General features: G+C 45.6%; 1 protein-coding gene and 1 long non-coding RNA gene across 2 annotated transcripts; one reads left to right on the forward strand and one right to left on the reverse strand.

The window, feature by feature from the left end:
* Positions 1 to 6: 6 nt before the first annotated feature.
* On the reverse strand, positions 7 to 27,029 carry Snu (ABC-type transporter snustorr). Its single transcript, XM_076822225.1, has 15 exons — positions 26,633 to 27,029; positions 23,634 to 23,891; positions 6,700 to 6,951; positions 6,310 to 6,624; positions 6,125 to 6,232; positions 4,084 to 4,177; positions 3,246 to 3,413; positions 2,982 to 3,116; positions 2,748 to 2,899; positions 2,432 to 2,639; positions 2,182 to 2,359; positions 1,912 to 2,098; positions 1,567 to 1,832; positions 1,371 to 1,457; positions 7 to 1,286 (listed from the first exon to the last, which is right to left on the reverse strand). Exons 2-15 carry the CDS (start codon positions 23,741 to 23,743, stop codon positions 1,072 to 1,074), a joined length of 2,475 nt encoding a protein of 824 aa, XP_076678340.1. The 5' UTR covers positions 23,744 to 23,891; positions 26,633 to 27,029; the 3' UTR covers positions 7 to 1,071.
* On the forward strand, positions 20,430 to 26,638 carry LOC143374275 (uncharacterized). The gene is made up of 4 exons (XR_013086634.1): positions 20,430 to 20,882; positions 25,642 to 25,816; positions 25,963 to 26,167; positions 26,300 to 26,638. It is a non-coding gene; the product is annotated as an uncharacterized LOC143374275 (long non-coding RNA).
* Positions 27,030 to 27,927: the final 898 nt, after the last annotated feature.

Below are 27,927 nucleotides of genomic sequence, written 5' to 3' on the forward strand. Positions count from 1 at the left end.
TTTTTCATATACTACAATATGGTACATATCAGTAGGTAATCAGTATCCCTAAATTTATATTGCACACTGGCGCGTATTGAACGTAACGCTTCAACTGTGTGTCGATCGAAATTTTCTATCGTGCAAAATTTCGTAAACGCTTTATTGTCAAGTATAGTTTACGTTACGCCTTACGGTTACGTTAGCGTGGGACATGGATCGCGTTACCACTTCGCAATACATATGTAGAGAGGCGAGTTGTTTATCCGTCTCGTTTCTGATCGATAAAAGTTAAATCGTAAATAAAGCGCACAATTAATAAGTCATGGGCAAGTAAGACCGTCCTAAATATCTAATCAACCATTCATCAACCTATCAATTTTTTATTCACAACCCTATTATTATATGTAGAGGTATACTCGGGAGAAATTCATCTGGGCATATTGTACCGAATACAAATACAAACCGTCTCGATCCTCCAATTCCTCTGGATAATATCTTTAAAATTCGAATAAAAAGAGGAAATCGCGGACGGTACTGCAAGGTACTCCTGCGAAATTGAAGCGAGACGACGAGTACTTGCCTATCTCTCCGAGGATACGCGTTATCATACTATTGTATTACCAGATTTTCGATTCAAGGAAAAACAAACAAAGAAAGAGTTGAGAGGGTAAAGGAGAAGATAAAGATAGCGGAGCAGGAGTAGGAGCTGCGGGAGATCGAAAACAAATCCTTAAGGATCACAGACACGTCTCGCATTATTATTCATGCATTAGCATTTGCACATTATGCGCACACTAAGGAGCATCACATATCTGAACGTTGACGTATGAAAATCACCGAAACAACACCCCCGCCTTCTCGCTTTGAGTTCTGCATCGGTGCTTGACCACGAGATTCTCAGCCAACCCAATATTTTTTCTTTCGTTGTTTCTTCCCTTCCTTCCTTCCTTTCTTTTTTTTCTTTCTTTCTTTCTTTCTTTCTTTCCTTCGTTCCTTTCTTCCTTCATTCCTTCATTCCTTCCTTCATTCTCGTATTCTCTTCTTTCTGCTTTCGCATATCGACAACAACGATTTACGACAGCCGTATCTTTACCCACGCTTGAACTTTAGCACCATTATGCTTATCGTGAGAAACACGACTATCCAAATGATGGTGGAAATAAAACCGTCGTAGACGTCCGGCTCCGAGATGTCCCAGCCGCGAGTAAGCATGGAACGCAGCGACGTCGTTGCCATCGTCAACGGAAGACCCTGCGATATGTACCGCAAGAATGTTGGCATACCTTCTACTGGCCAAATGACGCCTGAAATTCAACACACAAGGTGGGATAAAATGGAATACGCAATCGATACCAAGTTCTAAATGAATATAAAAGCGCATCACGTACCACTTAACAAGAGCGTCGGATAGAAACTGCCTAGGGCCAATTGGATTGCATTCCTTTCAAGTTCGCAGATCGCCGAAATCACGAACCCTGAAAGAGAAGTTCTCCTGATTAGTATGTTAATAAGAATGTGAGTTTGAATGCGATCAGTCCGACTTCTATAGAGGTGTTTGTTCCGGCGCGGCGACAGTCAACTCACCGAAGCACATGCCGCACAGACCTTGAAGTATCGTCAACACGATCACCCAGCCGATTTCTCCCTTGCATTCCACGCCAAACACTAGAATCATGAAGATTAACACCAATGCAGTTTGCCCGCACATCACTACAAACTGGGTGATTACGTGCGAAAAGAGAATTTCGCCCGGTGAGACGCCAGCCACCCAGCTTCTATCCAAAAGACCCTCCATTCTTTCAATAATTAGAACGGACGACGTAAGAGCCACCGCCAGGAAGAAGACAATGCTGTAGAAGAAAAGTGCTTTCTGTTTATTCGATTGGTCAGCGACGGAGAATCACCAAGGGGAAATTGATTGTTGCTTACGTCAAGATTACACCTGGCGCAACAAAGTCGGTGAAACTGGGCTCGTTAGTGCCATATATTGGATCCTTAAACTGAATCGGCACGTCGGCTAGCTTCGTGTTCTGATGGCAGGCTGATAAAAGATCTTTGGCAAAGTCCCTGTACGAATACTGAAGATTCCTGGCTAGCATAAGACCCACTTGCTGATCTGCAACGAGGAACGAGGCTCGTAAACGCCTAAACAATCCAAGGGATGCGCCTAGTCAAAGATTACAGGGAATGGAAACTCACTGGACATGTCCAGCCAGACCCTGATCTCGCTTTGGTCCAGGGTCTCGTTGTCAGCGTGCGTTCCTAGGGACATTCTCGCGACAAGAGCGTCCGTGAAGTTTTCGGTGAAGTAGAGCGTTCCCCAGGCATCTCCTTTACGGACAGCGTCCATCGCTGCGTCAGGATCTGGGTAATAGACCTGTGGGTCATAGCCTGAATGAATATGAGATGTGACGCGACGTGATTGGAGGGAGAAGAGGCCAGGCCGTACCTTCACCATGGTCTCGTTGTCCAGGAAGTTCAAGTACCGGCAACTCAGGTGCGAGAAATTGCAGTCCTCCGTTACCGGGCACGACATGTTTTCGTAGAACATTTCGTGGTTTACAATCGCCAACTTCAACCCCGTTGGGTCCCTTCCGATCGCCAAACAGAACAGAATCACCTGCATCACTGGCAGCGCGAAGATGAAGAGCATTACTCTACGCGCAGAACAGGGCACTATGTTATTTCTCGCAGTTTGTACATACACACATGCCTGTAGCAGCCTATCATATTATACGATACTAACGCGATAACCAAAAACCTACCCAACGTTCCTCCACATACGTAAAAAGTTCTTCTGTAGAAGCGCTTTCATTTTGCCTGTGTTCGTTATCTTGTAACAGTCGGAGAAGTCACCACCGCAGTTGCATTCGAGCGTGGAGCCGATCTTGGTGCCTGCCATAGCTTTCCCGTTCAGCTGCCGCGGAAAAAATCGGTTAGATTTATTCGAGTACAAAGTCAGTGGCATAGGTACATGAAAAGCTTTTCAGTGGTCTTACATCGTAGTGGTTCGCAATGCTGTTGGTTGAATCGTGAATCAGCACCTCTTTGCTTTGGTGGAAGTTGAGCCCCACCACGCCCGATTCCTCCGTCACGTACACAGGCTCGTTCTTCTTCCCCCAATTCAGGGAAGCCTTAACACAAGTTACGCGTTGAAAACGTTAGCCTTCTTGCTTGAATATTTGTGGCATAGAGTTTTGGACACGAACAGAGGACACGCCACGCGACGAGTACGAAGCCCAACTGTTTCATGAACCTCTTACCAGACTAATGTTGTTGGAAATGTTCAATTCGGTCGGTGGCTGAGCATACTGCCCCTGCTTCCTCGACAGCTTCAGGAAAACGTCCTCGAGGGACGCGCAATTGTACATGGTCAAAAGTGCTCTGGGAGACTCCTCGGCCAATAACCGTCCGCTCCTCATTAAGCCGATCTGCCGACAGAGAATCACAGCTCAGGGATTGGATCTCGCCGGAAATACAATAGGTACACCGAGGCTAGGTAGATTTCTACTCTGGAAATCCTTGATAAGAAGCAGCTCAACACGATTCCAAGCAATTTCCATCTGAACGAAGAGATGCCAATTATGCATAACCGAGGTACCAAATGGATTTCCTCGCGCGATATTAAACTCGTTCACCGTTTGTCGAGTGTTCCTGGCGGGACATTCCTAGACGCGTCTGCTAGATAGGATTTTCTTGAATCCACCCGAAGGCCGTCGGTGGATCGCGTTTCGCAGAGAAGTCGCGTTTCCTCTAACGAAGCGAGCCCCGTAACACGTAACAATAAACTTGTCCAGTCGGCTGGACAATGTGTCAAGAGCGTAAGAACGGTAATCAAGGGACGTAGGAGAAACAAACATGTTTGTAATGTGCTTGAGACGTAATATACTCAAGTGAAGTGAATCAGCTAAACGGCCGTGGCGGTGATCGTGATAATTTTGCTGTCGCATTCTCCCAACGCACGCTCGACAAATAAAAGACGAGCAAGAAGAACTATGTAAAGGGAAAACGAGGTGCACTATGCGCTACTTATCCGCTGGAGAATTCGATTTTCTACACTGTACGCTGCACAGGATCTGTTACGTAAGAATCGCATCGTACCGTGTGCGCTTGGCGGGCTTCCTCGATGTAGTGCGTAGTGATGATGACGGTTTTGTTTCCGTCTTTGGTAATTTGCACCAAGTGGTTCCAGATACTGTAACACAGGTACATAGATGCTTGAGTATGTGAAAGTTGTGGTGAGGTCGAGTACAAGGCAGAATCGCGAGGAAAATCGTAAGAAAGCGACTCGCTCCCTTCGGAACGCAGGAGCAGAATCGCGTCGCGAAACTTTCTCGTGGCTAATTAAGCCTCCTGCTCGTCGACGCTCGGGCATCTGATGCAGGCGAGCTCGGCTCCCGACCTGGTCTGGGTTAGGAGTGTTAGTGGTTAGTCGCGAATCGAGCAAACTTTTTCAGCGAAACAGGCAATCTTCCTTCGGGCACCGATTCATCGTGACGGAAACGGCAGGCTAAACCCTGAAGTAGGAACACCGCTGTGACGGCCGGAAAAGTAAGCCATTTTTAAGATTTTTTTTCAGGAATAATTTACAGTTTTCATAGAAAATTTGTACTACCTACCTTTAGTACGCTGTCTTAAGAGACTGCATAAAAAAATAAATAGAAAAACATCCATAAATATTAATGTATTAATTAATTTTCTAGACCCCCTACGCGAGCTGGTCGGTTGTGGAACAGCAGGTCCGAAATCAAATTTCATTTTTCTTTTATAAACTATATGAGTGTAGTTTTACGTTGTACGTGCCGATTTCTTAAACAAATTATTTTTGTAAAAATGGCTTTAGAAGAAAAGTTTCGAAAATCCGCGAATAAGGTAGACAGTTTTTCGAGGGTATTTGGAAAAAAATTGTTTTCAATCAAAGAATCCGTGCGTACAACCCAAACTCCACTAATATAGTTTATAAAAAAAAAAAAAATTGACTTGCTGTTCCATAGTTACACATTCGACCAGCTTGCATGGGGGAGTCTAGAAGATTAATTAATATATTAAAATTGATGAATATTTTTCAATTTATTTTTAGTACAGCCTCCTAAGACAACGTACTAAAGACAAGCAATAAAATTTTTCTATGAAAACTGTAAATTATTCTTAAAAAAAATCTTAAAAATGGCTTACTTTTCCGGCCGTCACAGTGGTGTTCCCCCTTAAGGGGGTATACCCGTTTGAACCCTCGGAAAATGTATACATTTTGTGGATTTTTTTACAAGTCAACGGTTTGATGCAGATTTCCCGTTTTTTAACTATGTTTACATAGTATTATAAACTACTTATAAAAAAAGTTTCAGTTAAAAAACTATTGTTTTTCGGAAGTTACGGATACATGTCCGAAAGTCTCTCGATTTTAGACGGCTAAACGGTGGCCCTAAAAACTCGCGCTACGTTCAACCAATTTACTTCCAATTTTGCATGCAGAATCATAATAAGATTCTGCATCGTCCAACGAAGGCTTTTTTTATTTCGATTCCCCGTTTATTATTTATAAAGGAAAAAGGTGGATTTTTCTCTTAGAAAAATTTAACTTTACCTTTGATCTCTCACCATTTCTTTATTTTTCAAAATTTTCAAAATCGCCTTCGTTGGACGATGTGGAATCTTATTATGATTCTGCATGCAAAATTTGAAGTAAATTGGTTGAACGTAGCGCGAGTTTTTAGGGTCACCGTTTAGCCGTCTAAAATCGAGAGACTTTCGGACATGTATCCGTAACTTCCGAAAAACAACAGTTTTTTAACTGAAACTTTTTTTATAAGTAGTTCATAATACTATGTAAACATAGTTAAAAAACGGGAAATCTGCATCAAACCGTTGACTTGTAAAAAAATCCACAAAATGTATACATTTTCCGAGGGTTCAAACGGGTATACCCCCTTAACGCGAGATTATCCATGCTCCAGCTTGGCTCCAACTTGCTGGCAGCTAGTTGGCAGCTACGTATACCTATTTGTCGGTGGTTGCCGACATTCCTTTGGTGGTCGAATAGGAAAGCAGCCGAGCCTCGTTATTTCGTAATACGAATTTGCGCCGCGTAACCGAGCAAGGATTGGGGTGAAAATTGCTGGGAGCGGCGAAGGTGCCAACTTACCTCTGTCGTAGCAGCGGATCTACGCCTACGGTTGGTTCGTCAAGGATCAGAAGCTCGGGATCGTGCATCAGGGCGACTGCGAAGGAGACGCGTCGCTGTTGTCCACCGCTGCAACCAATAATTCGTTTCATTCCGGAGGATTAGCAAGAGAACGCGAGGTCGTTTTAAACGGCGGCAAAGCTGACCTGAGATTCTTCACCAGCCGATTCTGCGAGGGCAGGTCGAGGAACTGCAGGAGAAATCGCAGCCTGTCCGTGATTTCGTTGGTGCACATGCCAAATATCCAGCCGAAGTACATCATGGTTTCTCGGATCGTAAATTCTCCGTAGAGCGCTATCTCCTGCGGCATATAGCCGACTCTCTTCCCTGGAACACCGGAGCCTTTTGTGCCGGGCTTACCACCGAGCACCCAGATCTCGCCTGAGTTTAATCTTCTTCGCCCGACGATGCAAGAGAGCAGGGTGGTTTTGCCGCAGCCGCTGGCACCGAGCAGGCCGTATCTACCCAGGACAAGCATTGCTTACACTAGTGCTAGATTACCTGTTACCCAATTTCATTTCATCGAGACTACTCACATAGATCCTTTCGCCACAGTCATGCTGAGATTCTGGATCACGTGATTCGGGTTCTTACTGCTTCCGTAGGTTTTGAACGCATGCCTGACGCTGACCGCTTGCTGTCGGTTCCACGCGGGGTTGTTCAAGCCTGGCGTTGCCAGAACCGGGCTCGGCGGCATCGTCGCGTCTAGCGCGTTGCTCGTGTTATTCTGCATGCTTTCGGGGGCGTTTGCATTCACCGAATCCTCACCGCCTCCACTGGTCCCGTCACTGAAGCAGCAAAAGCTCACCCGTGATCACCAGTCCTTCGAATAGTTCGCGACGCGATCGATGTGCCATCGACTAGCGGCCCAGTTGAAGCCAACTTGGGACCGATTATTACTCATGTGAGTCAGGGTCAACGAGCCGCGAGCAATTCGCAAGCGAGTTACAAATCCCGAAAGCGTTATGAAATGCGAGCGATGGAGTGACGAAAATGATCAAGGTCGAATTACTTGTACCACCAGGGTCCGTCACGTCCAAGTCGATCGGGCGAAGAATAAGCTCGAAAGGTCGAGATCGCATTGAATCGCGGGACATGTAGTTGGATGCGCCAGGACCCTCGCGATGGTCGTAGACGGAGGGTGTTTAGAAAGACCCAGCGCGTCGGCATGTGCGCTTACGTAAGAAAACCGCTTTCTTTTCGCCGACTCACGGCTCCCCGCCGCCCGGATCATTGGGCAACCTGTCGACGTACATGTGTGTCTACCTCTACGTATACTCGCTTCGCACGCACACGCGCCGTGCGACCATAAGCAGCGAGCAGAGATCGCACCGCTGGTGCGGGCGGACGCTGGGAAACGTATCGTTACGAGCCTCCCAAGGCCGTGCAAACGTTTCTCCTTAATTCCTCGTTTTCTTGACATTTCCACCGTCGCGTGTGAAAGATACGGTCGCGGCGGTCCGAGGAGGCTGCTTCGGAACGTATTAGGAAGTACAGAGAAAAGCCAAGAGACACCGTTTCGTAACGCCTGAGTGGATAATGGATATCGGCCCCTGGAAGAAAGTCATGGCAACGAAGACGGTTCTACGGGTTCCAGGACAATCTCTTCTCCGTTCTCGTGAACGATCGCGAACCGACAATTCTGGAGGCTCACGGTTATTCTGCTTAGGTAGGTATTCGTCTACTACGCGATTCGGTGCGTTGTTTGCGATTGCAGCAAGGATTTCCATTCTGTATCCTGGGGAACATTAATTCTGCCGGTAGGGATTTCCGTGGCAAGCGCGAAGTGGTAACGCGTTATTCGGTGGTCGGAGGCGTAAGTAGATAACGCCCGCTATAGTCAGGCTTCGAGCTGCCTCAACTAATTCACGGTTGGATCACTTAAGGGGGGAGCCTGGTGTAACGGATCGAAGAAATCGATTTTTTTTTTTCATAAATCAATAGTTGAACATCACGACAATATGTTCCCAAAGCCGCAAAACGAAATTCGAAAAATTAAAGCGGATATAGCCGGTTTTGCTACGGAGCGCCAGGCTACCACAAAACTTGAAATGCGTTTTTCTCGAAACGACAGTTTTACACTTTGCGGGCAATGTAACTAAAAAAATATTCAACCAATCGACTTGGCCTCGTGCACGGATATTTGTGAACATTTTCTTCATAGTACTAAGTTATTAGTGCAATGATATTGTTTAAATAAATAACTTTTCTTTAGACATTTAAGGCAAAATTTCGTTGGAAACAGTGAACTTTTTATTCAAGAGGCCGCCATTTGTTCATTTTGCATCTTTTAAGTTTCAAATTTCTTCATTCTGTGCGTACACTCATAAACTAAAAGAAAATTGTTCGATTTTTGGTTTCAGACGAAACCAAAAGACGCTACGTTGCCCGCAGTGCAGTAATTGCGTCGCCAACGGGCTGGGCATAACTTTGTTATTTGCCGCTCTTTTTTAATAAAATTTTTTTGTTATATACCTTAACCTGTTAATACAATATCCTGAAAGTTTCAGAAAGATCTATCAAATACTTTCTTTAAAAAAAATTCCCGAAGAATGCCTCGATTTTCATTTAGTTACACCAGGCTCCCCCCTTAATCTGCTGTGCGGCTGGTTCCGAACCGAAGCGACACGCATCGTTGTCGCGTTACGACTGACGCAACCTCGGTTCAAACTACTTAAGTGGCTATCCAGCTACGTACACCCCCTCTGATCCGTCTCGACGGGGCGATGGCTGTTGTTCTGTCAAGGTCCGATCAGCGCGCGTAACCGCGCACGCACTTGCAATTAGTATTCGAAAATTGACGTGGCGGCGCGGCCGGCTTAAAACAACTCGGACGCGAATTGCGCAAGTCGGCATTCCAGAGGAGGATGTGCCGCGAGAACGCGCGTGGAAAGTGGAAAGAGCCTCCGGTTTCTGGGCCATGGCCGACACCCCAATTCCCTCCCAATTTCGCGCCTCTCCACCTCTCTTCCAACGATCGAACCGTTCTTCTTCTCGCGAAAGACACGCGATTTCGAATGCGAAACGCGAGCCCTCGAGCGTCGCTGCTGTTACGCGACTAACAAACGCGGCTAACAGTAGGCAGGTAGGTGTTACCGCACAGATTCGGTCATTTCGTAAATGCATCGGAGCCGCGCAACCGTCGGCGCAACGATATCATCTGATCAGTTAGGCAGCGGTAATTAGAAAAGAAAGAAACTGCAGTTCGCCTTGGACGAGCTTTCGTTTCGACTCGTCCGTGATTAACGCGAATCATGGGGAAGGATCTCGCTGGAGAGTTAGGAAAGAGCGAGCTTGAAAACTCAGCTTCTGGAGAACGTTGGAGACAAGCGAGTGGTCGGGAGGTTCGATAGCTCCGCCAGTCAGTCGAATCGCTCCAAGGAAGAAAACGGTGGACTGCGATTAAGGGGTCATTCTACTTTGATCGGTCGAGAAACTAACAAGAGGAGGACACCATGTGGTAGACATCGATTTTAACGAGCCTTGGCACGATGGATCTGTGTCGAAAATAAGTAAATAGGTGTCCTAGCGATTCTGTCGATGGGCTTTAATAATAGAGATATTTACGTGGAAATTATTAAAAATTTCATAGTGGCCGTGGGGTTTAGTGGGTAAATATCACATAACTACCCCGGCGCCCGCGGGGAATTCCCTTCTGGAGGAGTCGGGGTGCCTTTGAAGATTTTCCCAAGTTAACAGAAAGAATTTCTAAAAAAAAAGAATTTCTAAAAAAATTTCTTTTTTTTTTAACGTGAAGATATCGTCAAAAGGCACCCTGACGTCTCCAGAAGGGAATTCGCCGCGAGCGCTGGGGTAGCTGTGGGATTTCTACCCACTAAAACGCCACGGCCACTATGAAATTTTTAATAATTTCCATGCAAATATCTCTATTATGGCGTTCTCCCTTTCTAAGCTATTTGTAAATATTTTTTTCTCAGTAAATACAAAATATAATAAAATAAATCTTTTCGCTATTTATTAAGCTACTCTTGTATTATACAAAAAAAAAGTAAAAAGAATTTCTGCAATTTGTTTTAATTCATTTTTTACACTGTCAATATGGCATCTAAAAAAAGACTTATCGTCTAGATTATTCATTGAATTCATTTTTAACAAAATGAAGCTATATCGAACAATTAAGTTCATTTTTTCTGGCGGACTTTTCTGTTCAACATGGCGCCATTTTATGAAACATTAATTTCAACGAATAATCTTGATCCAGACGATAACCAAATTCGTACTGAATCAAATTTTTCATTAATCATTTGTTTTCTTTCAGATGCCTACGAAGGACAGAATCATGGCAAAGCCCACAATTTTCATGTCTTCGTACAGACATGTCATACTAATTTTTTCACGGCAAAAAAAATTGCAAATTTAGTTGAAAGGGCGATTAACTTTTCAGGAAAAACTTTGCGCAGTACACTTACTTCCATTGCCCATAAAAAATTCTGAAAAATGGTCATGAAACTGGCGCGCCAGACCAGGATACCCCCTTAAAGCTTAATTAAACACCGTGACTGATGCGAGCCGCTGAAACTAGAGTTTAACGCCAGCACTGCGATCGGTATTTTCGTCGCAATGATATCCGTAGGGCCGATTCTCATTCCCAGTTTGTTTGCTCGATTTCTACCAGCGGCCATGGCCGTGATGGAAACACCGGTTCCCGTAAGATCACCGAAGTTAAACATCACGGGCGGCGTACTGGGGAAAGATGGGTGACCATCACCTGTCTCCCGGTGCGTCGCTGCTGCTGGGACCCGAAGGAGAGAGAGGAGGGAAGAAGGAAAAATGACTATCGTTCGTTGGGCAACATAAGCGAAATGCTTGAAACGCCATCCTGTGTGTTAGAAACACACAGGAAAACAAAAATACAATACAATTGCTCGATTTCTACCAGCGGCCATAGCCGTGATGGAAACACCGGTTCCCGTAAGATCACCGAAGTTAAACATCACGGGCGGCGTACTGGGGAAAGATGGGTGACCATCACCTGTCTCCCGGTGCGTCGCTGCTGCTGGGACCCGAAGGAGAGAGGAGGGAAGAAGGAAAAATGACTATCGTTCGTTGGGCAATATAAGCGAAATGCTTGAAACGCCATCCTGTGTGTTAGAAACACACAGGAAAACAAAAAATACAAAAGTTGCTTGATTTCTTTCGGAGTGAGAATCACGTCTTCGAGATGCGCGAAATTATAATAACTTGAATCGTGATATCTCGCCGCTGAAAGTCACGAAATCATTATTCAAAACCACTGCACACCTTCTATCTCCTGTTTCTTATTCCCTTCTGATTCCCAAAGTATTCTTATCGAGCAGTAGATGTAACGAATGATGGCGTAAGAAATGTGAAACGTTATCTAAGAATAAGACGAGTCACGATACGGCAATGATCCGAAAACACGTACGACGATGTGCTTGGTTACGCGCCTTGACTCTCGATTAATCGCACGTACATAGATACAATACGTGTTTTACGTCCTATAACGATTGACCTTGATGCGACGATTGTCCAGACACCGTGCACAGCGCACAGCCCTTCGTGGTCTTATTCAACCACAGAATGCAACTTGTCCAAGTAATTTCCGCTCCGTTTGCTTTCGCAGGATGTTTGCGAGCACAGCGAGGTGGTGGTTCTCTTGGAAAAAGTAAGGATCCTTTTCCATTAACCGATGCGCACAAGACGTAGACGAAGCTTTAACCTTGACTCGATTTCAATCGGCAGCGTGCAATCGGACGGCATAGATTTCGACCGTGACTCACATGGTGATCGGGAGCGTTGGACAATCAACTTGTGCGTCGCCGTCGTCTTTCCCTTTCTTTCTCTCTCCGATGTTTGCGCACACGCAAGTGGACTGTAAGCCGTAAACCGTAGACGAATCGTTAGGTCAGGTGCTAGGTGGAATGCGATGCAAAGATGCCTTTTTTCCCCAGCAGTTACGCAAGAGTATCTTTGAGCCAAGCTTCCACGCGATCCATCCGCGGAGCAAACATGTTTTTGCTCGTGTTTTTCAGGGCGCGAGGATCAGAGTGTATGCCGATGAGCCGCGCCGGTCTGCTTGCAAGGAGAAAGAGAAGCGCGAATCACGTGATCGGTCGGTGAAAAAAAATGAAGGTGATGCTGCACCTCGTGGCGGAACTCTCCTCTCAAGATCGAGGTGTACTTTGACCCCCAGTGTCTCACGTCCACGCGACCTTGGACTGCTCGGTTTGCACTTTGCGTCACGATTAGTCGCCTCGTTCTGAATGACGCGCGCGTGGTCTAGGTGGGTAGGGGAGACCGGGGCTAGTTGATGGGTTATTCAGTTTCCAATTTTTTTTTTTCATTTTTGTATGAATTAATTACTTAATAACAGATATGCCAAAATATACTTTGGGCCTTCCTCTTTAATATGTGGTAAACGAAAACTTGAGAACATACGTACAAAATGAATTGAAAAATGTTATTTGGACGAAGGAAAAATGTGTCGATTTGCCCCGCTGCGGGGAATAATTTATATTTAAATATAATTTTAATCTAAATTCCTTTCCAACAATATTGGCTAAAAATCAAAGACATATTCTAAACACCAATCGGATTTTTGAACAAACATAGAAAAACATAGTTATTTATATTTTGTCTCCTTCTTTTTGTTACTATATCTTAATAAACTCATTTTGTCAGTATTGTATATTTTTGCGCTTTGCCTTAATACTATTAAGTCTTTTCTATCGCGGCACATGCTTTTTCAAAAGCATCTTACGATTTTTCGCCACGATTTGTCTTTTTGATACAATTTCGAACCATTTTCCCAGAAATAAAATGAAAAAATTGAATTAAAGGTAGTCGGGGAAAATTCTATCAACATGTCCCAGAGAAAACGTATCCACTTACCCCAGAGGAAGTCATTACGTACAAACATATCCATAAAACAATGTAGAGCATACAAGCAAAATAGCAAAACGTAATTACCTCACGTTCAAAAGACTAAATGCGATGCGAAATTAATTCTGATTACAAAATTCTCTATATCGTCTGAAGACGGATTGGAAAGTGAACACAACTATTTACTTTTTCTCTATATAAACGAAAACAGTTTAAAAAAACGATTGCTAACGTCAATGTTCACCCACGTACGCTGGATCGTAGGAAAGAATTGATCAACAATCTTCATAAATCCCTTTCAATAAATGGAGCTACATATATACGGTGCCGAGATAATTCCTCTGTATCAACCTGCGCCTGTATCAACTAGCTCGAGTCTCCCCTATCTATCAACCTACACACCAATGCGAAACGAAACGATCTACGGATCTCGAGAGTGCCAGACAGCCACCCTTTCTTCAGCTGTAATCAATTAAACGACCAAAACTAAACCACGACATATTCCGCATCTTTTGGGATTGTCGCGAGACGTACGTGTTTCATGGATCACGACGATTGAATGGTACAATGTTGGTGTGTACATAGAGTGGGTATATTTGCCTCGCAACCAGCTGACACACTTATGAAAATCGCCAGATCGAGCATTTCTTTTCGCGGCTTCGCAATCCACAGGCTGATCGTGACCAGCGGTCTCGTCAAGGAAAGTGGTGGATCGTCGAGCACCGTTGCGGATTTTACTACTTGACGGTGACGTAGCGCGCGAAATCCACCAGCTTTCGTTCGTTTCCACGCTGCGATCCCTGGCAGTTTTTAACGAGCAGCGAGAGGCGCGGCGACTGCGAGCGATCTTTCAACACGCGAATAGGTAAATAATAGATACGTACTATGCGATGCCCCAGAAAATTGCCGAGTATGAAACTGTTACAGCGAAGCTACGCTTTTTCTACGCAGAACGAATACACTTTGACGGAGAAAGGCTGTACGTAGCTGTGCATACCCTGCTCGCTCTGATGGAGGCGACTGAGATTGAATTTTGATTGTGCCGAATAAGTCGGCACCTATTAGCCTAAGCGATTAATAATTAGCTTCGGTATTAACGAAACCGAGTGGCTGGGATGTAGCAAGACGGGGACGGTGGCGTAAACTTTTACGATACTTTGCCACGCGAGCATAAACAGCTGGGCCAAGTCTACTCGCACCTACCGTCGAGGACCCAGTTCCTGATCACTTAAGAGTAACTACCGCGGGTTTTTAAACGTGTAAAGGGAAAACTTAACCAAGTTCAAACGATTTTTTGTTATATTAGTAAACCTGTGTTTTATCTTTAATTTGGTATTAAAAAAAGACAAAAGTTACAAGACACAATAATAATTATTTTATAATTTAACTTTGAAAGTGAAAAGTGCAAAGGGAGCAGTTTCTGACCACCTTCGCACGTTTTACTACGAGCTATCAAATTTTGCGTCTAAATATCAAAATACTTTACAATTATTTAGTAATTTGTTGGAATAAATTTGTATTATCATAATAAGCTTATTATTTGGTTGATTTTCCTAAACTGATCAGGAATTGGGTTCTGATCAGAAACTGGGTCCTCGACGGTACTTGCGCGCCTTTGCACGACGGACAGCTGTGCAGTACACGTACTCGTGTCCTGTCGCGAACTTTCGTCCCCGCTGCCGCGATAAATCTAACTTCCAATCGGCTGGTTTTCTCGCTAGCTCGTTGCACAATCGCTCGAAATTCGCGGTTACGCGAGCAAGCCGCGCGATTTTCGTCGGGGATTACGTTTACAATAACACACGAAATTACACAACGCAGGGGCATACGAACGTGGTCCGAGGAGCTAACCAAGGTAGCCTACCGATTGCCGTTTCGCTTCGGTATTTTCAGCGAGCTGTCATTGACTTTTACCATCGTACGCGGCGATCGTACTGGCTGCCTAAGCTGCCTGCTCGGCTGCGTTTTACTTTCTAGAACCGTTACGGATCGCGACTAATCGTTACGTGGATCGCGCGAAATTCCTTCTCCCGGGAATCTGCGGAGATTCACCGTTTGCAAATCGAAGGAGCGCGGCTGCTTTCGTTCTCCTTCTGGTGTCTCGCGCGGCTACGTACTCCCTGCACTCCGCGCCCGTGAGATCCGTGCCGAATCGAAGCGAGCCCTGTGAAAAGGCGTACGAAATTGTACAAAGAGGATCGTCGCTTGGACCACAGCGGGGATAAATGTGACGACGCCACGGGGAACGGGACCAAAGACTGTTTCTCTGCTCGCAGGCCATCGCACGATCACTCGCATTTTCTTTTCTACCGTTGAGAAAGTGCATTCTATATTTCCCCGGATGTCTCGCGTCGCGGCCGTTCAGCCGTGTACACCATTTCTTCAGGAACAACGCAGATAATTAACCTTTTCCACATTTCGTCTCACGATTCGTAACGAGGCAGCGAGAGTCACGCTGTTGCGCTCTTCGCGCTACGTAGAGCTAGACCTAGCCGACCCACCACCGAAACGCATTCTACGTCTGACGAAAAGAACGGCGTACACAGGGCCAGCAACTTCTTTGCCGAATTTCGCCCGAAGATAAAGTGAAATTCAATCTCGCTCGGGGAAGATCCGTCTTCCGGACTCTCTACCGATTAAGAGTCGAGAAACCGTGACCAATATCTCACGGCGTTCATCTACTAACCGAGGGGAATATTGACGAGGAATAGGTACATACCTACATACGTGCCTGCGTATTATATGCCTACGCGGAACGGCCTGGGAACGCGTCGTTTCGATTTCACTCCGCGGGCATTCCACGATTCTCAAAATGCTGCAACTCCTCCGGTCAGTCGCTTTCTATTCGGCTCGTCCGACGAAAAGATTCCACCGAAGCTGAGTCACCGCGGACGCGGATAAAATCGCGTTTAATTCGGTGCCATCGGCTCCGTCAGTAAGTTCCCTCTGTTAGCTCCGAGCACTCGAAGTTAACTTAATTACACGAAACCGCGGTGGAATGGCAATTGCTCTGAAATCTGGATCGCTTACAGAGTAGTGCGTCCACTGTTCCCGAGAGCGTTGCCTTCAAGACGGGACTAAGTGGAAATAGGTAGGCACGCATGAAAGTAATGATTAATCCCGCAAATCGCAGCTTCGCAGCGCGTACCTTTACGTCGAAATCTCGTGAAAGCTCGTGAAATCCTGTCGGTGTAGCTATGTTCCTTCGTGCGAATTCCAGGCTGACACATGTATGCAGACGCGTCCTCTAAGTGTAATCCTGGCAAGGCACGCGCGTCATCGAGGGTTCACGCTTGACCGATGACATCGGTCTTCCAGTGGATCGAGCACGCGTCTTTCGTCCCGCGTAGAACAGAACCAACCGGTGGGGAAAACCGCCGCGAACACAGCGAGCACGCGTTAATTTTCCACAGTCCCTTCGGCAGAGTGACCCTCGGCAGGACGTACCGGCTCGCTCGCGCGCACGGAGGTTCGCTGGTGGCGAGATCCTCTTGTTCTCTGCTGCTTTCAAGTCCTCGCGGGAGACTGAAGCGGTCAGAAGCCAGTAGAATCAAGCCCGCGGATCCACTCGAGTCGAGTCGAGTTGAGTCGACTTGAGTCGAGTCGAGTCCAGATTGGCCCACGTCTTTCTCTCTCACCTGCCCCCTCTGTCCCTGCGTTCCTCGACCGAACCAATCTGTCCTCGTCCGATAGACTGGTTCCCTTTCTTCTGTCGTCGGACCACCTTCCCTCCACCTGTCGTCCTTCCAGCGTCATGCTTTGTCGTTTTAAAGCGCGTGCTCTTGCTGGAACCGCCGCTATTTTCAGCATCTCCGCGGCCTCGTGTCCTCGCCCCCTCCCCCGCCGACGCTTTCCTACTCGCTGGTCGCGTTTCAGTCGTTCGCTCGCTCGATTTTCAGTCCGTCATCTTCCCTTCCGCGCATTTCCCTTCGCGTATCCTCGGCGCTCGCACTGCGATATTCTGCGAGCAGCTCGTCTCGTGGGTGGGCCACTTGTTTCCGGCATTGCTATTCCGTTTCCGTCGCCGATAATAAAGCGCGACTGACGGGGATCTTGGCTTCCAACAGCGGGCTCTTTTCGCGCCCTCCGACAGCGGAAGCGTCGGGATGGTAAATCTTTAGGGGTAACTCGTCGGGACCAGCTCGTGGCTAATGGATGCGTCGAGATTCAGGGTTATTTTTTCATTCTCGCCGGGACGTGGAAAGGAAACCTCGCGGCGCGGCGTCCGAGCGGATGACGAATGGGCACAGCCTGTAACGACTCGAGGATTATTATAATTGCAAAGTCCCCGTGGCCGTCTTTACCACTTTTTCGCGACTTCTCCGCGCGTGCTCTTAGTATGCATGTACTTTGCGTGGCTTCGGAACGCAATCGCAGGAATCCTGAAGCTACGCGGGGTTACGTAACGAGGCTAATCTCCGTATCGATCGTCCGTAGCTGACGATTAAATTCGCCAGCTCGCGTACGGCTGCGAGATACGTGGGCACGCGCTACTTGGATCGCAATTTCATCCGTACCGTGCTTTTCAGTGCTCGCTGCGGTGGAAAACGGTGGGTTTAGTCATCTCGCAGCAAGGCAGGGGATGCGAGAGTAGGCTGTTTAAAGGCAGAAGGACGAATGTTGTATTTGGATAAAATCCAGCCTGGGCCTTGGCTTTCAGCGAAGCTTTATGTTTGGTTCTTGGTCTATTTGGTCGGACTGTTAGCGTAGCTGCGGCCAGTGGGGTGGATCGAGAGGATCGTCGGCGGTGATCGGCAAAGAATTTCATTCCAGGCCGATAAATAGCAACCGTAACAGTGGTCAAGACGGCCTGCACTTTCCCCAGCCTTGCGTAACTCGGATACGGTCTCTGACGTAATGGGAGCTTGATTAAATAACAGGAAATTATGAATCTTTTTCTTGCGAAAATTGCAGCAACGGATCCTACGAATGATCGACACCTCCGAGCGAGAGAGTTGCAAATCGGCAGACCAATTACGTGTTCAAGAACGATTCTACCAGTGCCTACCGAAACCGATTTGTCCGCCGCTTCAGCGATCTCGATGTTGCGTAAGCTGACTGTTCAACAGAATTCCTTCCGTTATAAAACTAATAATAACAACAGTCTTATAGACAATTTCTCTTAACCCTTAGAAAGCCGGGCTGGCTGACCACCGTAGTGGCCACCTAAGAATTTGGATACGCATAAATTTCTACAATACTTTTTACACTTTCTATACGCGTATATATTTGTAAGCGTAATCAACGTGAAGTGCAACGACTTGTAACCTAGTAGTAAGTTTTTCTTATTTCTTCTTATGTTTGTAATAATTGTATTTAAAGGGTTATACCCCTTAATAATAATAATAATAATAATAATAATAATAATAATAATAATAATAATAATAATAATAATAATAATAATAATAATAATAATAGTAATAATAATAATAATAATAATAGTAATAATAGTAATAATAATAATAATAATAATAATAATAATAATAATAATAATAATAATAATAATAATAATAATAATAATAATAATAATAGTAAATTTTAAGTAAATAAAATTTACAATTTCAATAAAAAAAAATCCCGGCCCTCTAAAGGTTAAGGGAAGTCAGGAGGAAAGCTGGAGTTGTCGGATGATTCGTGCGGAGGGATGTTGAGAATGGAGAGATAGAAAGGAGAAGGCCGCGCCGTCGATATTTCCCATCACGCGACTATCTCGAAAAAGTGAAAGCGATTCGGTGCTTTTTGATCTTGAGGATCATACGACGCGCGAGCACCGGTGGCCTCCACTCGGCCGAACGCATCGCATCGTATCGCGTACCATCGATAAAAATTCTTGCCGGCTAAATACTTTCGGACCATAGTTCGGACGCGACAACGATCGATTGAACCGCGCCATTTTACATAATTATTATTGTCTACATACGGGCTCGAGACTGCTCGCATAAAAATACCAACGACGCGTGAAAAACACCAGTACTTCAGCGGTCCTGTTCAGCGATCGAGAGTCGTCGCGCGATGTACTCGCTTGGGTGCCTAACCACGCGAAGCGGTCAGATCGAACGACTCGCCGAGGTTCGCTCAGTATTCGTGGCCCGTAGGCAAATCTGATTCTTATTCCTGTTCTTATTCTTGCTCGTACTCTTACTCTGTTAGCGGGTTAACCGAAGGCGGAGGGGAAGGTCTTTGCAAGGTCTCGCGGAGCTAGTGTCAGCTACCTTCGTGGACTTGTCAAGTAAAAGCGAAAGTCTGGCTCGGTGCGCGTGTACCTACTCATCGACCGCGCGGCGCGTCGCCGTCACGTCTCCCCTTCGTGCCGAGACGAAATTTCTTCGTCGCTTACCCGGCACCCGCCGCACCGCGTGCCGTCTAACAAGGGGAGGCCGCGACATCTGGGACACGGATTTTTATGAATCTCGTATATTTTGTAGCGTAGGTGTAGTAGGCCAATATATGTCTCGCATGTTGGGTCCACTACCCCAGAGTTTCCGAAATATTAGTAAAAAAAGATGTTCATGCGTTTTGACAAACAGAAGCGATAGCGAAGTTTATTGTAATGATGGATAGCGGCGCGTGTAAAGGGCAGGTCTCGTACCGGAACTTTTTCACCGGTTCGCGATTCTCACTGGGATCATTTTTTTTCTATAAATGAATTTTTATTGTTTTATTCCTCAAAAGATAAATTACTATTTTTTTAAATTCTAAAATATGACATTTATCGTAAAAACAAATGAAACGATAAAATTCACGACACCATGCACATCTAATAAAAGATGTATGGCCACAGGTACATTTTTTAATTGTACAATTAGTTTCTAGTGGACATTACATTTAATTTAAAAGAAAATACGTCGCCTACACGGCTTAGAAACAACTTTTTTTATTAATATTTCGGAAACCTTACACTACAACATATATGAGATTCATCAAAATCCGTGTCCCAGATGTCGTGGCCTCATTTCTTGTACAAAAGTAAAACGTTTATATGAAAATCTCTGTTTTTTCAATTACCGAAATAGCCTACCTTCTATATGCAAAATAAGTACGTATTTTCCAAAGCCGACTTACAGACTATTTTTTTCTCTCAAAATATTGTATCTAAACAACAAGTATGTAGATTTGTAGCTTGTAATATTGAAATTTGTAACAGTTACAATTTTTTGAAGATTTCCTTCGTTTTTTCTCGACACATGGCAATCTAGAATTTCTCCAGAAAAACTGTGATAAAACTTCAATAAAAAATCTATTGCAATACATTCTAGGAACCTTGAAATTGATCCATGATTTTTTTCATAACGATTGGATGCTTTGGATAAGAATAGCAGTCGTTCAAAAATTGTTATGGGTGTGAGCCACCCAGTGTGGCAAAGTTAATCGGAAAAGGAGGTGTGTCAACGAAGGGTTAACCCTGAAACAGCCGGTCAGGCTCGAGAAATCGTCACAGGACTATCGAATGGGATAGTTAAGTGCGGCCAAAGGTACATAGGATAGAGACGTGAAAGCGGTCAGTCCAGCTGCTGTCTTACGTAAATCCCACCACAAGACAACGACCATTCAAACGTCATAAAGTGGATAGTAGGCAGGCATGTATACCTACGTAGGTATACAGAAGATACCTGAAGATACGTGAAAATACGTGGTTGCGCGACCAATTGACCATCCCGACGATTGCGTGAGACGGGCAACTACTTACTTAGCTTTCGTACCCTTGTACGCCAAGTGAAACCGTCCTCTGACAGGCAAGAATGAAAAGCTCGAAACGTTACCGAGACGAGACGAAGCTACGAGAGGAATCGCATCAAGGAAACGGCGAAGCACAGAAAAAAAGCTTATGCACGGGCAAACATCTTTTTCTTCCTAGGTAATTGCATTACTAAGAAGCAATCATATGCATACTTATATGTATGTATTCGTTGAGCAACGTCTGTTTTGAAGCTGATTGTAAGATCGAGTCACGACGCGACGCCGACATTTATATGATGCAAATGATCTTACCAATAATATCTCCTCTATAAGGTGTATAAGGTGGACAAGGTGGACGCACGCGCGCTTCTTCTTCCGACATTATTTGCATTTCTCATTCACGATGCCGAATCATCAATCTTCGTTATGTTTTTTTTCGTTAACTGCAACTCGATCATTCTGCTTTGGCATGTGGTAGCCATGATTTAGAATTTCAACCGAGGAGCATTAAGCTGATTTTAAATGCCGCGTTAATTACACGTACCGACTCTGTAGAGCGTAGATTATAGAGATAGGTTGAAGTAAAGATGTTTCAAGTGTCGGGATTAGCCGCTGCGGGTTGTAAATTCAGTCAGATTTGGTTATGTTTAGGCAGTAAGAGTGGCCGGAGTTGTCGTCGATCGAGTTTATAAAGAACGTCGCGGGGCGGCGCTACCCTTTAGAGTTTAGACTACGTAACATATATCCTGCATCATCGTGTTCAATGGCGTCAATGGGATTAGAGTGAGAGGTGTGAACTGCGAAGAGCGACATGCACACTCTTTACGTCTTTGCGACCCCACCGAGGCGAGGCTCGCTTGTTTACTTTCCCACGACTTATCTTTCAGGCCGATTGTCTGGCAGTGGGCTCTCGCAGGCTTTCGGGACGCGTTGACTTTACCGCCTCGCGAAGCTAACCTACTTCTCGTATTTCGGCGACCATGCATGTAGCGTCAGTGGCAGAGAAATAGGAAAGTATGTCAAACTATCCAGGCGTTAAAATAAACAAGTTTCAGGGAACAGGGAAGTTGCGAAGCGTGGAAAAATAAGTATGTATGTGCATTAAAAGTGTACTTAATATGTATCTCACTAGTCAATAGTAGTGGGAAGTGTCCCACCCTAGATTCTAAGTACTTGATATTGTCAATCTTTCTATTTGAATCAGTGTAGCCACGCAAGCCACGTAATTGCAGAATTTGCAATTTTGCTAAGTAAGTAACGACCAGCTACACGCGTATTAAATTGTATTTATGTAACGCGGTGATATTTGCGATGTCACGCAATCCGTGCTCCTTAACGATTATTAGTCGCGGTGCGTTTCCATGCTAACGAGACTGGTGAGGAATTATGCTAATATGCGCGCGCGTCGTGCAATCGGAATGGCAAAAGTGGTGCCATCTTTCGAGCTACCGCTGCGCTAAAGCAAAGTCTAAAGAATCGGTACGCGAGATAACGAGAAAGATCAGCTTTAAATTTTCGCGTTTCCAATGAGCGAAAGAAAATACAGCTCCGAGCGTTCTGAAATGTTGCGTCAAGATGTGACCAGAAAATTGATGATTACGCTCGCGTTTCAAAACGTAAAACGACAACCATGACGACGAAAAACTAAAAAGTATACCGATCGATCGTATTGTAAGAAGCAAGTTTGCACCAAGGTTAGGCTAGATAAGGAAATACGTATGAAAATGCAGCTGAACAGAGAATGAATGAGGGTCGAATGAAGGGGAAACGGGCGAACTAAAAAATTTGACTAAAAAAATAAAAAAGCTCCGAGACGGGTTTATTCACCGCGTTGCACTCTGCACGGAGCTGGTTGGTAGTTGACGACTGGCCAGAAAGTGGCCACTTTCACGCGCCATTGCGAACTCCGGCGCGGCGTTCAAGCAAGTCCACATACGTAGGTATCAGCATCGCGAGGAAGCTCTTGCAACATTTGCCTCGTACCTTCCACCGACTTTTCCAAGTTTCTTTACGTCTAGCCGTATTGGTGTTAGTCACTGCTCACTTTAATCGCAACTCACACATAACTATACCCGACTTTAAGTGACTTTTTGTCGACAAAATTCCGTATCTCCATCAATTCTCAACCGATTTTTGTCTTTTTTTGCTTCTTTTGTTGGGGATTAAATTTGCTAAAATATCAAATACCTGAATTGCGACCAAAACCTGTTTTTTCTATCTTCTTTCTGACAAAGTTTGATGAAAACTTTAGTAGAACAATATTTGGAGCTAATTTGAAAAGATTCTGCTTATCTAAGTAGTTTTTTACGTAAAACCTTTAACTGGCACTTGGCAATAGCGGAGAACATAAAGCAGGCGAATTTTTGACACATCAGAATGACTGAAATACCTACAACTTTACAATGCCTGAAAATTTGGAATGTCTACCGAGTTTACTACTACCAGAAACGTCTAAAATATCAATTTAATGTATAATGATAGAACCTAATAGCATTAAAAAATATTGAAGAAAGTCAAATCCGTGATTTATTATTTTTGGTTCTCATTTTTGTTTATTAGTAAATAAAACTTTATCGAATCTTTTCGAATCGTGGATAAGATTGTATTGCTAATTTGAATTGTTTAATCTATATTTTTTTATCTCCCTTTAATGATACATGAAAAAATCTGGTTAATAAACTCTCTTTTTTCGGAACCAAGAGTTCACAATTTGTTGATTTTAATCCCTAATGAAAATTTAAAAAAAAAAACCGCTGTGTGACATTTTAGCCAATTTAATCGCCGACAACTGTACGATCTAGCAAACGATATGCCTCTTCGTGAGACGTTGATATATGTAGTCGAATTAGAAGTGAACTACTTAAGTAGTCTGCGGAATCTGTAGCTACGAAGCCAGAACGGAACGACGTAAGATTGGACGTTTACTTACGCGGTGAGTCCGTCGCTCCAGCTGAACATCTTTTTGATCTTCTCCCTCTGTTTCGGATCGGCCTTGTTCTCCATTTCGGTGGGTACGATCCGCGCCGTTGTCGATGTCATCCCCGTCGACAGGTTTACAGGTTCGAGGAATGGTTTCGCGTCTAGATGTTTCCGATTCTCAACGCCGATGCATCCTTTCCCCTCGTTCTCTCCACCGAGAATGCTTGGCCGTCACCGTCAACGTCCGTCGACGTACGCGATCGCCACGCTGCAAAATCGAAGCAACTTTTTCTATTACATCCTATTCGAATTAATGACGTTCTTCAGGCATCAGATTACGTGTAGGATATTCGCGCAACTTAACCAAGGGGCAGGATTTACAATGCAAATACGCCAGTGTCGAACGGGAAAAACTCTGCTTCCAGCGGCTGCTGTTCTGCAAGTTTTGCCAGACACCGTGTGGAATTTTGCATAATCACGAGGACGACTCGACCGAGCATCGAAAACATTCACCGATCCACCCGAAGGTAAACTTTAAGCGGAAATTTCGGAATCGAAGTGTTCTTACACTCATACCCAACCGAGTGGGAATAAATATTTCTTTCGCACTACTTTTAGGTAAACGTTTCTCTTTGCTGTCGCAGGCTTTAGCCAAGAAAAGTAAGCTCGCCTATTTCTTCGACAAAGGGATGCTCAGATACGCTGAAACAGCTTGCGCGAGTAGCCGTTTGCGAAAATGGTGGAAAGTGAAACTGTCGTAGGTATAGGGAGTGCACGCGCGAGAATGCTCCAGCTCGTTATGAAGAAAGCGCTATTTACGAGTGTCGAGTAGAAGGAACGATCTGTCGGTAAATGGAAGAGAAAATACCAAGGCCCTCCGAGTGGCGGCAGATTCGTCGTCGCGGCACAAACTTGCATCGAAATGTTTACGCGTCCCACGACCGTAAGTGACCGCGACGCAACGTGGGGAAAAAGCAATGTTCTATCGGGTAAATTCCACGAGCTACTTGTAGAGACGAAGGCTGGCCAGGCCGACGAGAATAATGAGGGCAGAATACTAGCATCGTTATTCGAATAATTACATATCGCAGACTCCGAGGAATTGCACGTGGAAAGATTCGCCGAGCTATGTACATTATGTCCCCTTATCGATCTCGATGTTGCAACTGTTCCTAGAAGCCAGAGTTTCTGTCTTCCCGAAGAAGAACTTTCGTCACGGCGGTTGACGATTGGGACCAACGTGCCGCGCCGCGCCGACATGGTCTTGTTGGTCAACCGTGCCACTCCGCGAGTGCCGAGCCAGAAACGATACAAGACTCAACTCTTTCAACCCCGTACGTATGCGTTCCTCGATGCCACGAAAATCTGCCATCTTTTCACTCAAGTCTGAAGATAAGGAGGTGTATGGTCCTCGGAACTGACGTTCTATCGCGCCTCCACCTCCGCGGTCGAAAGGAACGCGCGCGCGCGCGTCACTGACCGCCTCGGAAAGTAGAGCTTTCGACAGTGTGACCGGAAACTACGACGAAAATGCTAGCGCCGAGAGGTCGACGCCTCGACGGGGACGGCCATTTTACCACCTTACCACTTAATATTCCACAATCGATCCAGGCGGCCCTAATTAATTACCAGCGCATCTGGTTTGCTTGCGAATCTGGATGTATGTACCTACATGATAATATGTACTTGCTTCCCGGCAAAAATCCCCCTTTCCCATTGCACAGGGAAAATTACTGCTCAAAGCGACAAGAGCATCGACGACAGAAATTCATTTAGCTCGACATCAAAGGACCCGTGTCGATGTGAACGCCAAAGCTCGAAAGAAGTGTCGCGCCAGTTACGCGTGTCGATTTATGCACCTTGCCGCTTACGTCTTACTACTGTCACTTATGTGCAAGCGCGCGTGTGTCGCACCACCAAAGCGCAAATTGCTGTTCAAGCAGCTCGACGAATTCCCTTTCCGTTTGCCTTACATAAAACGATAAAACGCCTCGGTTCGTTTCCTTCCCCTTTAGTAGAGCCGATTACCATCGATCGAGAGGAAGCCGAGAAGAAAAGAAATGTACGCAAGTACCGTTAGAGGTCAGAGTGGTTATAGACGGTACGACGCGATCCGAAGAATCTGCGTAGGCCTTTCGCGGCTTTCTCGTTTCGATGCTGCCACGTGGATCGACGAATGCCAGGGGAGCGAAGGTACGCGTCCACGTCCGTGTCCACGTCGAATCGAAAAATCGAAAGTACGCCGAGGCATTGGCTGGCTCACTTCCTCGACTCCACTCTTATACCTACATACATAACTAGGTAGCCTAGGGTAATTTGCTGGGAAAATATGTTTGTAGGTCGGACGAAACTGGCCGGGGGCACGAGACACGAGGCGCGAGGCACGAGAGCGCCTAAATGACTTTCACAGTTTTCAAGAGAGTCGGCTTTTATCTCAGCTGGCAACCGAATTCCTGTCGGTCAAATTTCGATGCAACTACCTCGCGAATCGTATCTAGGTGGAGATGCCGATGATAATCATTCCAGCGATTCTGCTATTTACAAGTATGTACCGAATCTATGACTACACCGAATGGCACGCAATCAGTGGCGAACACGCTGTCCAAATTAATTAAACAACCGCGCGTAATTATTCAATCATTTAAGAATTGACCGCGATGGGACGTTTATTTGTAGATACAAGCAGTAATGACGTCCCCGTGGAAAGCTGATAGCCATACGAGATCCAAGTTGCTTCCTCGTTACACGTCCACGACTTCACCTGTCGCCTTTTCGATTTCATAAGACGTGCACGAAATCTGTTATGCAGGGAGTTACGTGCACCGGCACCCGCGCCTTTCCAAGTAGGTACCTACATACCCAAGTACGCACATTTACTGCACTGTCAGGAGAAAAAGAACGAACAAACGAAAGATAGGGAGTACGCGAGTAGTGCTTCTGACAGCGGGTGGAATATCGTAGGAAGACTTATTAGTCAGATATATTTATTTGAAAAGGATGGGAATGTACCTTGTGTGGAGGATGCGTAATTATTCCAGGAAGAATCTCCGTAAATTCCTGATTCTCACACACGCGGAAAGAAGCTCGTATCTGACTTGACGTGACCGCGCACTACGCGAATCAAGTTGATCGATTTCACGAGTAAATCAGCGAACACGCTCTCCGACAAGATGCTGGGTACAACATACACTGTTACACACGCCACCACGCGACAAACGATCTTCCTTTCTTGCCAAAGTAAACCGTCACAAGGATCGATTAATTGTAAAAATTGTCACGAAGAATTTATTCCGTCGACAGAGCTTGCAAATTATGCGGAGACCACTCTCTGGACCGGGGATGCTGGGGCGTCGATCCTGCTTGCCGCTTGTTCAAGGGTGGCGGCAACAGCAACGCCTGATAACTGGAAAAGAATTCGATCCGACACCGCGAGACGAGACGAGATGAGATGAGGGGAGGGGAGAGCAGATGAGAAGAGACGAGACGGGACAATACGAGATGCGATGTAATATTTACGATGCACACCTTGCGTTGGACACAGATCAACACCACGATCCGAACCGTTCGAACGTCTCTCTCGCACTGGGAGACGAGTTCGGTTGAGCAATAACGCGCACTAGACACCAGACGGCAGTTCTGTCCGTCCCACGCGCCAACTCGCCACTAGATCAGGGATTCTCAAATAATTCTTTCCCCGCGAAACCCTTACACCCCCAGGCGGAAAGAGGACATTAAACTTTTTCCAAGTTTCCCTTGCGTCTATTCGCAGTGCGATGCCTCGGCACTTTTGTAAGAAACGTCAAGCATTGAACGTACTCCTAGGGGTATGATAAAAAATGTTATAGGTATGTGCATGGTTAGCCGATGACGATAGAGGACAAGGTCCAGAGTCCAGCGCGCGAGATGGAAGGAGGAAGGTGCCGATGTGCGAAGCACGTTGGGAACCCATGGTACAGGGTACAGCTACAGGCCGACACACCTTGTCAGGGTATGAGTACGACTCGAAATTACACGCGCCGTGCCGAGCCGAGCCGAACCAAGCCGAGCCGGTCAGTGTGGTATGGTGTGGTATGGCGTGGTATCGTGGACGCCAACACCGTTCGCCGTATTGGCAGGATAACTTTCTTATTGTTAGTTACATCCTCGTTCCCGTCTGTCCGATTTCGTCCATCGTGTTCTGTCGCCATCTTTCTACGGATCAAAGGCTCGCATCGTCCTCTTTACAGGAGAACTAAAGCGTGCTGCGCGTACAAGTAACATTAAAATTTACCCAAGAAAATGATTTGCGAAATCTCGATTAAGAA

This window comes from Andrena cerasifolii, chromosome 10 (genome assembly GCF_050908995.1).
Source record: "Andrena cerasifolii isolate SP2316 chromosome 10, iyAndCera1_principal, whole genome shotgun sequence".
In the NCBI taxonomy this organism is placed as follows: domain Eukaryota; kingdom Metazoa; phylum Arthropoda; class Insecta; order Hymenoptera; family Andrenidae; genus Andrena; species Andrena cerasifolii.